Here is a 17,708-nt window from a genome sequence, read left to right as displayed (position 1 = left end):
AGAACTGCTTTTAATTTGGTGCTTCCCTTGAGAGCCATTATATTTTTCTGCTGTCAGGCTGATGTTGAAGAGCCAAAAGGAAAGCGGCAGATGTGGCATTTTCATCTATTTTGTATCATACTTTAAAAAATGGCATTAACCGCTCGGCGCAGGGAAGAGCGATGCTTTTTCTTAAACAGCCCCTCGTATTTGCATATATAAAGTAGCTTTACATTAAAGCCGGTTTCAAAGATGGGTGGCAGGGGGGAAAAAGTTATAATCCTTCCATGTTTAAAATGGAGTCGTGGGGGGGGGGGTGGATCCTATCTGTGCGGAGTTGTTATTGTGAATTTGCCGTTTGAAACCTACCGGCTTGCAAATAACCACAGTCTTGAGCAAACAATGTACAGTGTGTTTTGTGCGTGCGTGCGTTTTTAAAAGAAAAAAAAAAGCTTTGAAGTTAAAAAGTTAAAACATTTCAAAAGAGGTTTAAAATGGCTCCTGCGGTATAATATACCTGAATTCCTAATGTGGACTATATATAGTTGACTGCCTCATTTACTTTAATGGGCTACTTGAATAACATAATCATAGCTATAAGCACGGAGTAGGGTTGTAAGGTACATGAACTACTAATGCTTTCTGACGCTTTAAATGACTTCTTCATAAAATGTTCTTTAATAACGCTAAAGCTTTTAGCACTAGGTGTCAAAAATGACTAGAAGAGTAGCTTCTCCCCCCCCCTGCCCGCCACCCCAGCCCAAGCAGTATCATTTTCTCTTGTGCTAAAGCGTGTGTGTAATAAATAAACAACGTCGGGGCCAAGGTTTTTATGGCTCTCGTATTTGCCGTGCGATCTACGAAGCTGCTTTCTCGTCGTGCTTTCAGAGAGACTAGCCCTCACATCGACACACTTGCGTAATATTTTGCTACCGCAGCCATTTCTTCTGAATTTTTGTAGAGTTGCAGGATTGCCGCTGTCCCTCCACGCTCCCAGCCCCATCAGGCCTAAAAAAAAAAAAATTATACACAGCAAATGAGATGTGTGTATTTATAGGATAATGAAGTGGAAATGCGAGCCGTAGTTTATTTCAAACAGCAGACCACATTCTGCAACTTAAGAGAAACCTTTTTGATGGTACCGTGTTGATCCAGAAGTATAGCTGAAATAGGTCTCACTCTTCCTGCATAAGTCTGCATACAACAGTCCCAGGAACTGGGGGGGGAGGGGAGTATCATGGATGCAGTGATGTCATTTCTGGGTAATCTTCAGGAAATGATGTCATACTGTCTCTCTCTTGCTCTTCCCAACCTCAGTGTGACACTGTGAGAATCCCTACAGCATTGTAGGCCATGTGACATCACTTCTGGGTGATCCTCCACACTATTTTCTCTCCTCGCGTTGCTGGTGGTGGAGTTTGGAGACAGATACTTCCCTGTTTTGAGTGGGCAAGTCTACTCTTTCCACCTCACTAGGTGAATTTGTTAAAAAGCAGTTAATTCCAAGGTTGGGAAATGAAAGCAAGCTCAAAAGTAGGTTAGCATAATTGTTAAGTTCCAGTTTGTTGTTAACCTTACCTTCTCCCGGACTTCTCCCCTACCCCTGCCCCCCTTTTATGTTTCATCAGGTTATTTGGCGTTACGGGAAACTGTGCTGCCTGCAGCAAACTTATCCCTGCTTTTGAGATGGTGATGAGAGCCAAGGAAAATGTTTACCACCTGGACTGCTTTGCATGTCAACTTTGTAATCAGAGGTAAGAGGGTTTCCTGGTCTCCTTCCATGTACTGAAGCCAAATATGCAGCCGCATGGAATAGGAGGGTTGCGGGTGCGGTGGATTCATGATGTCCTCTGGGCAGAGTTCATGATGTTGCTCTCTTTTTGTCAATAGTAGCATTGTGGCTATTCCTTTCTCTACAGCCCAGCGCAGTTTTTCATCTTTCAGTGGTGACACCCATTGATGGTGGTCATTTAAAAGCCGGGCATGTCGTGTAGAGCAGTGGTCCCCAACCCCCGGTCTGGAGACCGGGACCGGTCTGTAGATCAGTCAGTACCGGGCCGCAGCTCTACCTCATCCTTCCCCCTGGCTGCTGCCTCGGGGGCTGCCCTGCCACTCTGCTGGCGGCTCACCTTTGGTGCTCTCCAGCGGCTACCATGGCTGGCGCTCCCCCTCTGCGTGGCACTGTGCAGCTGCTGCTAGCAGCACCTCCCAGCAGGCGGCGGGAAGTCAGGGACTTCCCGGTGGGAAAGCAAGCGGAGTAGGGGCTCAGGCAGCAGTGGTGATGTCCCTCGGCAAAAGACTACCCCCCCCTCCGGGCCTCAGTAAAATTGTCAAGCATTGACTGGTCCCCGGTGATAAAAAGATTGGGGACTACTGGTGTAGAGTACTTAGCAACTGCTCCATGGCTCCAGTTATGAAACTTCTGTCCTTCAGGCAGCTGCCAATATATTTTAAAAAAATAATAATGCGAGATTCTTGATTTATTTCTGGAATCGCCAAACCTTGGTTAGTCAAATTCTATTATTCACTTGTTGGCCACTGAATAATCCCTATGGAAGTTTTGCAATCACTATACTAGCTATGGTGAAGAAAGAGAAACTTCAAGTTCTAGGCAGTAAACCTTGGAATACCAGTTCCAGGAGCCAACACCAGGGGTAGGCCTCAGCCTCTGTCCTCTGTTGTTGGTTCTGCAGAGGGACTGGTTGGCCATTGTGTGCGACAGGACCACTGGTCTGATCCATCAAGGTAATGTTGAAAGATGAGGAGCTATGTATGCCTGATTCTGTGTCAGATTCAATCTAAAGGAGATTTAACTAGTTAAACTAGTTCTAGTATATGTCATAAGGACACATTATTTTGCCTGATGTATTCTTAAGTCAGGCTTTCCCAACCAGGATTTTGTGAAACCATGGTGTTTCTTGATGATCCTGGAAGGGTTTCCTGAACGGGTGGAGGTTAATTATTTTTAATACATTTTTAAAATGTGCTAAACATTTTTCAAGTGATATGACCCTATATGGTCATGTTGAGCCACCCACCCCTCCCAAAATGTCCAATGATGGGCCTGGAGGGGGTGGGAACCATATTCTGCACAATTGTGCCACTTCTGGGAGTTTCCCGAACCTGGAAGAATGTTTTTTAAGGGTTTCTCAGCAGGAAAAAAAAAAGTTGAGAAAGGTTGTCTTAAGCTCTGTGCTGAGGAGTGACATGAACACTATTCAGAAGTAGCTTGTGAATTATCAGGAATAATTCTTCAACTCTCCAGGTGTTCTCTGGGCCACCTGAATGCTCCAGAGGCTATTTGTGAAAATTTGTGAACCACTTCTTGACTCTGCAACCTGACTCGTATCAGTATCTCTGTTCTGAGCAACCATGAGAAAAACCCAGTCGATGTGAATTTCCTGCCCCCAGGCTGGCAGTGTACAGAGTCTGCTGTTGGCATGGCCTTCTCTACTATTTAGGGTGATTGGCACAGCAAATGAAGCATGTGTTTAGCCAGGTTGGCATCACTTGTACACTGCTATGGTCACAGAAGGACTGCTATGTTGCTCCTTGGAGCCTCGTGGCTCTAGTTCAGAATTAGATATTAACACACACCACATGGACACTGACGAACAAGACATCTCCCTTATTCATTATTATAATTGGTTAAAGGTGGGATACTCCCGTAATGAGTATGAACACCCATTACAAAATGCATCATCATGCATTTTTTCCCTACCAGCCAATAACATTGGGTGGGAAGACTCATCATCAAAAGGGACATCTCAGCGGAAGGGATGAACGTTCTTAGATGTTAGAGCAGCCTTTCTCAAATTTTTTACCATTGAGAACTCCCTGAAGCCTCCTTCAGGCTTCGAGAAAGCCCAGAAGTGGCACGATGGTGCAGAATATGGTTTGGAAGAATAGCTGTGGACACATCCACCTGGGCCCCCGCCCCTCCAGGCCCATCATCGGCCATTTCGGGGGGAGCAGGTCGCCATGACCATTTATGGTCATATCTCCTGATAAACGTTTAACAACTTAAAATATATATATATATATCCTCTTGTGGCGCAGAGTGGTAAGGCAGCCGTCTGAAAGCTTTGCCCATGAGGCTGGGAGTTCAATCCCAGCAGCCGGCTCAAGGTTGACTCAGCCTTCCATCCTTCCGAGGTCGGTAAAATGAGTACCCAGCTTGCTGGGGGGTAAACGGTAATGACTGGGGAAGGCACTGGCAAACCACCCCGTATTGAGTCTGCCATGAAAACGCTGGAGGGCGTCACCCCAAGGGTCAGACATGACTCGGTGCTTGCACAGGGGATACCTTTACCTTTACCTTTTTAAAAATTAATTAACTCCCACCCATTCAGAAAATCCTTATAAGACATCAAGAAGACCCAGGGGTTCGTGAAGCCCTGGATGAGAAAGCCTGTGTTAGAGATTAGCACCATGAACTCCACTGAGGGATGGCTTGATGATCAGTTGTTTAGTCAAACATTAATAGCTGATCACCATTTATTGGGCCATGAATGCAGGTGGAAACCTTCTTTCACTGTGATGACATTTGCTAGCAAGGTCAAGAAAGAGGGCTGGTTGCTCCCTTAGTCCTACAAGTCTCAGAGTCAGACCTCTGCATACATGGGAGCTACCGGGTTTGCTCCCCTGCTCCCCCACTTGCAGCCAGCTGCGTGACCTTGGGCTCGCCACAGCACTGATAAAGCTGTTTTGACCGAGCAGGAATATCAGGGCTAAGCAGCATAAGCATCAAGACTGTTGATGATTTTTAAAAAGAAATGATTTAATGATTGATTTTTAAAAACCAGACCATCTTTGACTGGCCTGGAGAGCCAACAGCCCCCCTGTACAAGCAACCTGCTTTCTGCAGACTTTTGCTCGGCACCCCTAACATTTAGAGCAGGGGTAGTCAAACTGCGGCCCTCCAGATGTCCATGGACTACAATTCCCAGGAGCCCCTGCCAGCATTCGCTGGCAGGGGCTCCTGGGAATTGTAGTCCACGGACATCTGGAGGGCCGCAGTTTGACTACCCCTGATTTAGAGGGTCTTGTGAATAGGTCCCGCAGTGCATGTTGGGAGACGCATCCGTTGCCGTTCTGCTTTGTTTGTTAGCATTGTAGTAACTTTTTTTCCCCCCGCCGAGTATCCCTAACGCAAAGTGATTTGCGCAGCTGCCATAATTATAGCTTTCTACAATTACATCCTAAAACAAAGCCAAATTGACCTTTTTCATCCCGGTTGCGCCGAAAATTAAAATATCAGACAAGTAATAAGCACTGTTTAAGCTATGTAATAATGCAAAGCAATTAGAAGTTACAGGGCCATTTACAGTTCCTATACATCAGCCTTGTTTCGGTGCAGAACTAGGGAGTCTGCATTCAAAATAAGGTCAGCCTTATTTCCCTGCCAGTAGAAGCCGTTCAAGGAAAAAAATAATTACCAGCCCCTGAATTGAAACCCAGAAGCCTTTCCCATCCCTTTTGCTCCAAACCACTGTTCTGGTGTCATTATTAAAAGCGCCTAATACATCCTTGTTGTTCGCTTCATTTGTTGCGTGCCGTAATGGGGCCGCATATCTTTAGCGTCGGTTATGCACAATTAGCACTTAGTTATTGTCTTGTCACTTCGTCCCTTGCAAGACAAACTTCTTTAATGCAAGAAGTCAGCTAATCTTAATCAGTCAAGCGAGGCTGATGATTTTGTTTTGCTGCCCACAAAACAGAAGACAGTGGCAAAAACATCTACACAGTCCTAAAATATGGGTTTCAGAAAGTCCAGACCTAAACCCCGCGGCTTCCCAAATCTGGTATGCGCAAGAAACATATTTTGTAAAAAATATGTCTCAATTTTATTAGAACAAATTGCAGACTATCCCTTTATCACCAAGCAATGCAGATTTCTAAACATGAGAATACGAAATAGAAGAAGAAGAAGAAGAAGAAGAAGAAGAAGAAGAAGAAGAAGAAGAAGAAGAAGAAGAAGAAGAAGAAGAAGAAGAAGAAGAAGAAGAAGAAGAAGAAGAAGAAGAAGAAGAAGAAGAAAGAGTTGGTTCTTAACAAGACTAGCTTAACTAGCTAACGCATTCAGAAATTGTATTAAATGGCCCAATCTTACAGTCATGAAATCACAGACCTCACTCCAAACATTCTCTACAGTTCTGTCCATTTGCAATTGGGCAGTTCATAGTTAAAGCCTTAGACCTTCAAAATCCAGATTAGTCTCTTGCTGCAAACCCTTATCAATTAGAGTTTTGGGCCCACCTGGATCAGGTGATGATGATGAACCAATCAGGTTACCCCCTGGCTAGAACTCTCTGGAAAATCCCCTCACTACTCCTGATTCTCCTCTGATGTTCTCATGAAGAGCCAATTAGTTCTTTCTTGGCCTGAGGATTATATGAGGTCTGCAGGCTGAACGGTCCAATTAGTAACACCTGCAAGGAGGAATGTGTTAGTTAACTACACACATTAACCCTTGTAAGGAGGCATCAGGAGGGCCTTGCCTCACAGTGGGTGAAAGCATGGGTCACATAACCAGATTGATGTATTGAGGTAAAGCAGCGAAGGCATGTTCCAAGGTGGCAAACACTTCCCCCTTGCCCCCAGCTTGATATAGTGGTTAGGAGTGCAGACTTCTAATCTAGCAAACTGGGTTTGATTCCACGTTCCCCCACATGCAACCAGCTGGGTGACCTTGGGCTTGCTACAGCACTGATAAAGCTGTTCTGATTGAAGAGTAATATCAGGGCTCTCTCAGCCTCACCTCCCTCACAGGGTGTCTGTTGTGGGGAGAGCAAAGGGAAGGCGAATGTGAGCCACTTTGAGACTCCTTCGGGTAGAGAAAAGCAGCATATAAGAACCAACTCTTCTTCTTCTTCAGTAATATCAGGGCTCTCTCAGCCTCACCTACCTCACAGGGTGTCTGTTGTGGGGAGAGGAAAAGGAAGGCGAATGAAAGCTACTTTGAGATTCCTTTGAGTAGAGCAAATTGGCATATAAAAACCAACTCTTCTTCTTCTTCTCCTTCTCCTTCCTGCAGTTCTAAGAATGATTTCCTGGGATCAAACCTACTGAACAGACTAGAGTAGGATCCAGAGTAGACCAGTTTAGTATTCCTTATGCCATGAGGACACCATGTGCTGCCTTCTCATTTCAGGCCAGGGATTATGACGACTTGGGATATTTCAGTCCTACATCCTACTGAGAAGCAGAAATACTCTGATTTAATAGCATGGAACTATTAATAAGAGGTCCTCAGAAATATTGCTTCATCTGAACTATTAAGCTGGTCAGTTTGCTGAATTTCAGGGAGTTTTTCCAAAGCTGCAGACAATCCAAGACAGATCTGTATTTCCTGGTGTACTCTTATCTTGGCATGAGCTGCCTCCCAAATTCTGAACGACAACCTAGAAATATTGAAAAGGCAAAATAATTTGGGCAGATCAGTTTCTTCAGTTGTTTGGAGGGAAGGAATTGCAGCTTAGATAAAAGCCAAATCCAAATATGTATGTCTTTTGTAACTGCTGAGTAGAAAGAAACCCGAAGAAGCCATTCACATGTTTTCATCGTAGATATTTTCCCACAACCGGAAAGACTCCGTCATTCTTCTCGCCTTCCACTAAAATGATGGTTTTCAGGACAGATTTTCTTCTGATCCCCACTCTGCCATGGAAGCTTGCTGGGCAACCTTGGGCCAATCACACACTCTCAGCCCCACCTACCTCACAGAGTTCTTGTGAGGATAAAAAGGAGGAGAGGGGAGGGAAGAAAAGTGGGGTATAAACAAATATTTGTCTTGTGTGGGGCAGAATGGGGTTGCTGCACTCTGCAAAGCCTAAACACCCGGAAGAAGTTCCTGAGAGTTAGAGTGGTTTCTCAGTGGAACAGGCTTCCTCGGGAGGTGAAATCTCCATCTTTGGAGATTTTTAAGCAGAAGCTGGAGAGCCATCTGACGGAGAGACTAATTCTGTGAAGGTTCAAGGGGGTGGCAGGTTACAGTGAAGGAGCGATAGGGATGTGAGTGTCCTGCGTAGTGCAAGGGGTTGGACTAGATGACCCAGGAGGCCCCTTTCCAACTCTATGATTCTATGAGTCTAAGCAATGGAATGGGATTTTATAATGTGTGCTCATTTCCGTTTCATAATGCTGTTCCTCCTAATTACTTCCGTTCTTAACAAAGTTGTCATAATAACATTTAAGGAGTGCAGCTAACGGCTTCAAATCCTGTGCAGCTTGACAGCCGGAGTCATGGAGTATAGTTGTAGAGGTGAGGATCCCTGATGTGCAGCTGGTGACTTTGGGCTTGCCCCTCTCCTAGCTTCACCTAGCTTACCAATTGGTTGTAAAGAGACCAGTGGATCAGTGCCTATCAGCCGTGTATTTCTCCCATGCTTCCCAAAGGAGCTGAGAGTCTCATACATAGTTCTCCTCTCCTCCATGTTATCTTCACAACATTGTGCAGTGGTTAAAAGTGATGACTTATGCTATGGCAAGCTGGGTTTGGTTCCCCACTCCACCACATGCAGCTAGCTGGGTGACCTTGGGGCAGTCACAGCTCTGATAGTGCTGTTCTGTCAGAAGCTCTCTCAGCCCCAGCTCCCTCACAAGGGGAAGGAAGAGAAGACGATTGTAAACTGCTTTGGGACTCCTCCGGGCAGTGAAAAGCAGGGTATAAAAAACCAACTCTTCTTCTTCCTATGATGCAGGTGAGATTAAGAGAGGGTGACTGGTCCAAGGCCACCCAACGAGCGTCATGGCAGAATAGGAATCTGATCCCCCCAGTCGTAGACAGACTTCCTGGCCAACTTCCAGGTGGTAGGTGGAGATCTGGAATTATAAGTGATCTTCACGTGACAGATCAGTTCCCCTGGAGAGAATGGCTGCTTTGGAGGAGGTGCTCTGGCATTATACCCCGCTGAGGTCTTTTTTTCTTTCCAGTAGCCACTGGTACAACTCTGGCCATATACAACACTTTTGAGTTACAAGAATGAAAGGTGGGATACAATTAGGTGACATTTTGAGATCCGTCTGAATCTGGATTTCCTGGTATTTTTCCTTCTGGCCACCAAGGAGCCAGGAATTTTCCCTACTGATCGTCCTTTAGTCTATAGAGAGACAGCAGAAGTAGAAACACAGCCAGGGATTTTCCTAAATCATGGCAGATGTTTCATGACAGGGCCTGACGTGGACAAGTTCCAAAAGAGCTCACACAGCCTGAGTATACATGATGGGTAACAAGCTAAGCTAAAGTGGCACCTCATTTCCTTTTCAGTACTGTAGAGAGCTAATCTGTAATATAGGAGTTATGAGCACCAAATACTGCAGCTCAGCTCTCTTTCCACACCCTTAGATCTCCAATAAAATATGACAGTTGGCTACACAATAGTGTATCCTGTTGTTTGCAAATCAAAGCCAATCTAGCCTTTTAAGACACACATTTTATGAACAGCTTGGATCAGACCAATGGTCCTTCTGGCCCTGCATCTTGCCTGGCACAACCAACAACAGGGCAAAGAGGCTGAGAATTTCACCATGGTTAGTAGTCACTGCAAGATCTCTCCTCCATGAATCTATCCAATCTCTCTTTAAAGCTGTCTATTCCAGTGGCCATCACGTCATCCTCTGGCAAAAGGTTCCACATTTTAAGCACTCTGTGTAACGCAGTATTTCCTTTTCTCTGTCCTGAAGTTGCTGCCCATCGGTTGCATTGGATGCCCTCAAATGCTAGTATTTGGGGAGAGAGAGAACAAAGTCTCTTTGTCGATTCTCTCCACACCATGCATAGTTTTATAAACTTCTAGCACGTCCACCTTTGGTCTTCTCTTTTTCAAACTGAACTGTTCCGGACGCTTCAGCCTTTCCTCATAGGGAAGGTGCTCCAACCACTAATCTTGGCTGCCCTCCTCTGCACTTTTCCAGCTCTGTGATGTTCAGAGTTTCCTCATGACAGGGTCTGAAGCAGCCATTCTCAACTACTTTACCATTGAGAACCCCCTGAAATATCCTTCGGGCTTTGAGAAAACCCCAGTGTGACACAATCATGCAGAATATGGTAGGGAAGCATAGCTGTGCCCATGCGCCCCTGGGGCCCCTCACCTTCCCACTCCCCCCAGGCCCACCATTGACCACGGGGAGGGGGGCACGTGGGTCAACATGACCATATATGGTTATATCACCCAATAAATGTTGCAGACATTTTAAATATATATTAAAAATTAATTAACTCCAATTCAGGAAATCCTTCCAGGGCCGTCAAGAAACCCAAGGGCTTCACAAAAGCCTGGTCTCGGGCGTTGGGTGCAGAATTGGGGCGACTCAGAATGAAATCCCATCTATGCCGCCAAGGTCACTGGTTAGCCTTGTTCAAGGCACAAGGAGCTTAATGTAATTTGCAGTTTTGCTGCAAAGATAAGTAGGAAAGGGTAAGCCATATATGCCACCCTGGACTCTTTGGGGGCAGGGCAGATGAAAAATGGAAAAAGGTATCTCTGTTGACCGCTCCATCAACACAGAAAGGTGATTCTCCAGGTACCTCCAGTGGTCACTGCAGGTGTCAACACAAAAAAACGAAATGAGGAGGAACTGTTTCTCTCCTGGAATGGGTTGGCTCTTAGTTGGAGACACAGGGAAGGTAGAAGGGCTTGCAGAACTGGGCTGTTCCATCAGGCCTAAGGTTGAGGCCAGGCAATAACATCAAAAGATGCTGGCCTCCCTACCTGAAAACATCCACCAACAGAGACTCCTCCAAACTTTGTCCAGTCCCCACAGGGAGACAATAAGAGGAGGTGATTTTTATGAAGGCTTCTCACAGAACAGTAATATCAGGGCTCTCTCAGTCCCACCTCCCTCACAGGGTGTCTGTTATGGGAAAGGAAAGGCGATTGTAAGCCACTTTGAGAGTCTTTTGGGTAGAAAAAAGTAGCATATAAGAACCAATGCTTCTTCTTCTTCAATAATATCAGGGCTCCCTCAGCCCCACCTACCTAACACGGTGCCCGTTGTGGGGAGAGGAAGGGAAGAATTGTAAGCCACTTCGGGTAGTGAAAAGCGGGGTATAAAAAAACCCTCCTTTAAAGTGTTGCTAACTGAGCTGAGGTGAGGATGCCTCATCTTTCACCGCAACGTTGACAACCAAACATTGTGGGGAAGCTCCATCCAACCTTCCAGAATTTCATTAGAAAACTGCCACTGGATAGTCCCTTCCATGGACAAAGTGTGGTCCTCTCCCCCTCTCTGGTGAAGTCCATTGCATTGAAAACCAGAGTGACAACCAATTCTGTTGGAGTAACCATAGCAACTGTGAGCCGTGACAGTGACATGGGTCCAGGGACATGGATTCCAGGAGGCCTTGCATCCCATCATGGCTGCTTTGGCTCTTTAAAAGGTGCCAGGGAGGAAAGAGCTCCAGGCAGCACTGGGTGCTTGATCCGGATCAGGTCCCTGCGGCATTTCTAAAGAACTTTGGATGTTTTGAAGATGGCGACATTGGCCACGGGATAGGCTCGTGGCTGCTGTCCCTTGTAGCTTAGCCCACGATTTATGATGCCTCTCAGACTTATAGGCCCTTATGTTGGACTACGGTTTCCATCGACATCCATTGTGTTTTCTAACTAGTGTTCTGAGGCGCTTTCAGATTGCTGTAATGGGTACGATCTTTCCAAGTTTCGGAAGAGGGGAGATCAAATCCTGACCTTCTCTCCTGAGGCAGAATGTCCCTGCATGGATTCCTAGAAAACCGAGAGGACATTCTTTTGTCCTCAGATAAATAGAGGGGCTGCCCTTACATTCATTGGCCTCCAAGTGACCTCCCCAAGTCCTAGTTTGAAAAACAGGGAGATGGACCACAGGGCCTGAGATGGAGTTGAAGGTAGACTCAGAATCGTCCTCTTTCTCCAAAGAAATATACAGTGTTCTGGTTTGCGGGAGGGGGCTGTCTAGTTTTTAAATTTGTGTTTTGACTTAATTTCACACTGCTAGTGCGGTGCAAATATTGCACGGTGCAAATCCTGAGCCGCTTGGGCGAGAGACTTTTGAGCCTGACTTCTTGTTCTCTTGCAGAGAAGAAGTGGGGGAGAAAAAAACCCCGCTTAGGTGCTAAAATAGCTCGAAAGCGAATTGCATTTACTTCCCAGGCACCCTCAATTTCCATATGCTCTATTCAGTTAAGACGTAGGGGGAATATAATGAAATATAAATATAAGCCGTGAGCATTGGGGAAGTGGGGGGGGGGGGCTCCAGAGTTGGACGCTTGTGTTTCTATGGAGCTCGTTTGACCATAAATAACTTAAGGGTTTCAGGACTGTTCTGTCATCTGTATTTTCAGTCAGATGCCGTCAATGGGTATTAATCCCTAGCTGGGGAGAGGGGAGGGGGGGGGGAGAGCTGGGGGGGAGGGGTCTCCACAAATAAACAGCCCAATTTTCCTTCAAGAGCAAAGCTAATTCCTTTCAATCCACTTTTTTTATTACGCCATTTTCCCCTCACTCTATTTAGTGAGCATAAGGATAAATTTCCAAAGCTACCCGGTTGGAAAATAAATGGGTTCGCTGTTTGTCTAGCATTCCAATCTTTACAAATGTAAATCAGACCCAACTGCTGCTCCATTTAAAACCTCACAACTTCACAAAACATTAAAGGCCTCCTTTCAATACACAATTTACTCTGTGACAATTCCCTCAGATTTCTGCATTAGAAACTGACTGATAAAAAAAAAAGAAAGAAAAGAAAGGAGAGGGGGTGCTGGGGGGAGGATGCCTATTGAAGGTCAGGGGGGTCAGCATGTGTAATTATATGTAGTTTTACTGGGTCAACTACACCAGACGTTGCTATTTGAAGGTTAAATTGTTACAATTAAATACATATACAGCCTATTCCCCTAGCTGCTCTGTGGTTAAATCTACCGTAAACAACACGCACATTTATTCCGGCTCTTAATTGTGTCCAGGATGTCACCGCTTGGAAGTTATATGGCGAAAAAGAACATTGTAATCCATTACCGAATTAAACAATACTTTCTAGAGCAAAATGGGTAATTAGCTGAAGGGAACTAGTTTTCATCTATCCGCATCAATGCCGAGCGGTTCATTTGGGTTACTCTCTTTGGTTTAATTGGAATACCGAGAGGAGCTCCTTCCAATATAGGGTTTTTTTTTTCCTTTTCTTTTTTTTTTTCCCAGGGAGAGCCTTCGCCATAAACAGAATATGACATCCCCCTCACCCACCCATGCAAAAATCATTCATTAGCAAGACTCTTCAGCGTGCTAGGGAAGGGACCCCTTGTGGAGTTACCCCTTTCCCTCTAACCTGTATTTAAAAAGAATTCATTTTTTTTAAAAAGCACCATTGTCAAAGCAGTCTCGCAAACACATGCTACATTTAGTGTGGCATGTGTTTAAATCTGCAGATAAAGAGGTGATTCACACGACCCTGTAAGAGGCCCAAGACATTTACTGATGATGTGAATTGCATCTCAGGTTGGATTGGCACCGTGCCTAATGTGCTCCTGTATTGCCTTCGGCAATGGCCAGTAGCGGCCCAGTAAAACACCAAGCGTTGCATGTCCACATTCAGTGCATTCCGCACTTCTTACCGAAGTTGCTTTGTTTTAAAAAGATTGTTATCAAGCCAAAATTACAAACCAAGATTAAAGAATTTCTGCGATTTGGGAGGTGAGTAGAAGCTGGTTGTGTGGCACCCCAGTTTTGCAATGCCCTTCCGTAGGATGTCTGCCTACTGGCCAAATTTGTTGCCCTTCCACTACCTGTTACACTTTTATTACCCCAGACGTCGGTGCAATTTCTTCTTCGTCTTTGCACTGGTTTGCTTCTAGCTCTGTTTTTCTTATCGTTGCTCTTAAATGTTTCTGGTTGTGTAATTTTATTTCCGCTTGAGTTTCATCAGTGAAGGAGATGTTACTGTCAATCTGATGGGCATTTTTTGAAAAATTCTTACTGTTACTTGCCCAGCAAGTAGATCTTTTTGTAACTGTTACTGCCATTCATTTATTCCTCCTTTTTTGCCAGAAGTTCCCTTCGTCTGGATGTTACAGGCCTTCTGCTTTTTACCCATTCCTCCTTCCCAGACGCAGGGTTTGTTTAGAACTCCCAGGAGATAGCATGGGAAAGGAAGTAACGTGACATCACAGTTATGTGACAGGAAGCCCCCTTTGCTAAAAAGAAATCCTCCCCACCATTACTTTACCACAGAGTGGCAGGAGCTGTGGCTAAATGCTTCCAAAAAGCAGTTTCAAAAATGGTGACCCTTTAAGGCAGGCTTTCTCAATTAGGATTTCGTGAAACTCTGGAGTTTCTTGACAGCTTTAGAAGGGTTTCCCGAATGGTTGGGAGTTAATTAATTTTTAATTAATTTTTTAAAATTTGTTAAGTATTGGGTGGTATGACTAGGTATGGTCATGATGACCTGCTCCCCCCCCCCAAAATGGCCAGTGATGGGCCTGGAGGTGGAGAAGGGGAGGAGCCCCTGATGGGCATGTACACAGCTGTACTTCCCAACCATATGCTGCATGGTCCTGCCACTTCTGGGGCCTATCAAAGCCGGAACGATGTTGTGGGTTTCTTAACAGTAACAAAGTTGGGAAAGGTTGCTATAAGGCAGTGGTTCTCAACCTGGGGGTCGGGACCTCTTTGGGGGTCGAACTACCCTTTCACAGGGGTCACGGAAGGGCAAGTAGCTTGGCCGGGGGGGGGGGCATTGCCACTTTTGCCACTCCCGCACTCAGCCGCCAGCTGATCCAGCAGTGCCTCCAGCACGGCGCAGTCTCCCGCCAGGCGCTCCAAGTGGCAGCTTAGCTCGGCAGGACAAGAGGCAGAACTGAACTGAGAAACCCTAGGGGGGAAAAAAATTTATATAGAATCATGAACCATGGATCTTCACGCCATTGGTCAGTTTCGGTTTAATTTCTGTGAAAGAACCCTTGCATAATTTTATGGTTGGTGGTCACCACAACATGGGGAACTGTATTAAAGGGTCGCGGCATTAGGGAGGTTGTGAACCACTGCTATAAGGGCTCACAACCCAAGCTCCAGACCCATGAAAGCAAAGGCTGTCTCCATGAGGAGTACTGTCAAGTGGAAGAACTGTATTTTGGTTGCAGCATGTTTGGCAATCATGGATTCCTAGGTTCATGCGAAATGGAGGGTGTAAATGGCCCAAATTAGAAAAAAGGTCCCGGAAATATTCAGGGGAGGCGCCTCCTCCAAACCTGGAGGGGGGGGCAAACCAAATTTGTGACAGATTTAATTTCGTGTACCAGTCCATGCCTACCCCTAGTGACAGCTTAGAAGGCTTAAGGAGAGATGATGGGAAAGTGTAACAGAGAGTTCAGAAGCTGGAGGTGTGCAAACTACATGTTCGAGTGATGGCCTATAGGTGACAAGATGACCTTTGACCAGCCTCATCCCCTTCCCCAGTATATTATAATAATATATGGTTTCAAAAATTATAACTTGATGATACTCCTTAAACCAGGGGTAGTCAAACTGCGGCCCTCCAGATGTCCATGGACTACAATTCCCAGGAGCCCCCTGCTAGCATTCGCTGGCAGGGGGCTCCTGGGAATTGTAGTCCATGGAAATCTGGAGGGCCGCAGTTTGACTACCCCTGCCTTAAACATTTTGAACGGTCTGCAATTCTGTGCAATTGCAAAACCATCCCTTTTTTGGGTGACCGCTCGGGCTAAGCACCATTGGTTTCAATACTGCCACAGATTATGTCCTCAACTTGCCCGGGAGCTTAACATACCTTCGGAGGATGCAGGAGACTACATGGTACCCAAGAGGGTTGGTTCCTTCCATCAGAAACCATTAGCCCCTTTTCAGCCTGAGTCAGTGTACGTCCCCCCGCTTTGGGATTGGGGTCTGCTATGCCGGAAAACGAGAGGCAAGACGCAAATTAAAATGACCGCTGTTCTGTTTGGTTTTGTTCCTCTTTTCCAGATTTTGCGTGGGAGACAAATTTTTCCTAAAGAACAACATGATTCTCTGCCAGACGGACTATGAGGAGGGTTTAATGAAAGAAGGTTACGCGCCCCAAGTTCGCTGAGCCAAGTTCTTCGTCGCGAAGAATATCGAAGCACTGCATCCTTTTTTCGTTTCCTTTTTCGCGCAACGTGTATAAGAAACAATGACGGAACCTGCTGAATAGCGTAGATATAGGGAGGCCGGATGGTCGTGTGGCATAAGAGACGGACTGCAAATGTGTGTTGTGAAAATTGCACCAGTTCACAGTTGAATGTTTATTAAACAGATAATGTACATACCGCTGGAGTTTGGGGATTCCTTTCCTTTTGGCTTGTCGTTTGGGGGTTAGTTTCCGTTCCCCCGCCCCCCCCCTTTTTTTGTGTCATTGGGCATGAGATGCTTATTTCGGACTAATGTATATAATGTATGGTAATATCCAAAGCACAAATGTAATACAGTTTTATTGTGTTACCATTTGTGTTTTCCGTTTGCTCATTTGTATTGTTGCATTTAGTACAATCGGTGTCTTAAACTTATTGTATATTTATGCTTTCTGTATCTACCAGCTATTTTGAAAGAGCTGTATCTTTCTAGTAAAAGGGGGGGGGACCATTCAGAGCCGATTCTATCCATTGTTTCCTACTGAAGAAGCTTTCTCAGATACGGTCAACAATTAGACTCTCGGATCAGATCCAGACAAAGTTAAGCCTTCCTCAACCCCATCTATGCCAACAGGAAATATATGAGAGCATTGTTTAACTGCAATGAAAACATAAAAATTAGACTTTGGTGCTTAACTTTGGATTCTAATTGTAGGCAATGGTCCTTGCTGACCAACATTCCGGCTTTCTCCGTAGACCTCCTGCAAACTTCCACCCCCAAACCAGTTCATCAACCAGTATTCGTTTTGCCATGGAACTAGGGATCCACATGACCGGGTCAACTTTCTTGATCGGCATTTTTCGGCTTTTACGGAGCAGGCATTGATTTTGGGGCTATTGTGTTGCGTAGACTCCTCCCTCTCCCCCTCCCCCCAAATTGCTTATTTCCAATATAGCTGGGAATGGGGAGCACAGTCCCAATGCAAATCAGTGCCTTTGGGTGTCATGTAATATATTTATATGTATATTTCGGAAGTTATTTTAATGTAGGGTAGTGATTTCTGCTCCTGTACAGAAACATTATTTAAGAAAAAGAAAACAGAAGAAAAAAATCCGTGTCTTGCCTAAACTTTTATGGGGTTTGGGTCCAGGCATACCTAAGAGATTGCCTCCTTCCCTTCAGTTCACAAGTCTCTATGATTGCGCAAGACTGCCCTCTAGAGGCCACCACCTGTGTGATAACTTGGGGCTGACGGAGGGGCTTTCCCTAGGATCTGCCCCACCACTAGGGAAATGGCTTCACGCTGGAGATTTTTCCAAAGCCTCCCAAGCTTTTAGAAACATTGTATGGCCTTTAAAAATAATAATAATAATAAGCAACCTGGATTTTAGGGGAAGGGAAACAAAGTCTCCTGCCCTCTTGAAAAGAAATATAGGTTTTAGCAGTGTTTCCACTGTAGATGTTTTAATCAAAAAAAAATTATCTGGATATTGTATTCTTTGTTTCTTAATTTATTGTTCTTAATTCCAAGTTGTGTGGGGGCAGTTTAAAAATAAATAAAATCTAAGGATTGGATGGCAATATCTCAAGCTGGTGCTTCTCCGTTTTTATTTCTTGATGCCAGTCAACCCAACCCCAGGACATAGGGGAGGG

General features: G+C 45.3%; 1 protein-coding gene and 1 long non-coding RNA gene across 6 annotated transcripts in view; one reads left to right on the top strand and one right to left on the bottom strand.

Annotated features, from left to right (window-relative positions):
* The window catches only part of LMO3 (LIM domain only 3), a 98,956-nt gene extending 81,318 nt beyond the window's left edge, over nt 1-17,638 (top strand). For all 5 annotated transcript variants that reach the window (XM_077340723.1, XM_077340722.1, XM_077340724.1 and 2 more), the window contains exons 3-4: nt 1,608-1,733; nt 15,930-17,638. In XM_077340723.1, coding sequence (XP_077196838.1) covers nt 1,608-1,733; nt 15,930-16,035 — 232 coding nt within the window. In that variant the 3' untranslated portion in view covers nt 16,036-17,638. The remainder of the gene's footprint in view (nt 1-1,607; nt 1,734-15,929) is intronic.
* Nucleotides 635-6,341, bottom strand: LOC143838805 (uncharacterized). The gene is made up of 2 exons (XR_013231463.1): nt 6,238-6,341; nt 635-987 (listed from the first exon to the last, which is right to left on the bottom strand). It is a non-coding gene; the product is annotated as an uncharacterized LOC143838805 (long non-coding RNA).
* Nucleotides 17,639-17,708: the final 70 nt, after the last annotated feature.

The sequence above is a fragment of the Paroedura picta genome, chromosome 5, assembly GCF_049243985.1.
Source record: "Paroedura picta isolate Pp20150507F chromosome 5, Ppicta_v3.0, whole genome shotgun sequence".
Taxonomy (NCBI): Eukaryota; Metazoa; Chordata; class Lepidosauria; order Squamata; family Gekkonidae; genus Paroedura; species Paroedura picta.
The sequence above is the reverse complement of the archived record's forward strand: the minus strand, read 5'-3'. Positions and strand labels throughout refer to the sequence as shown.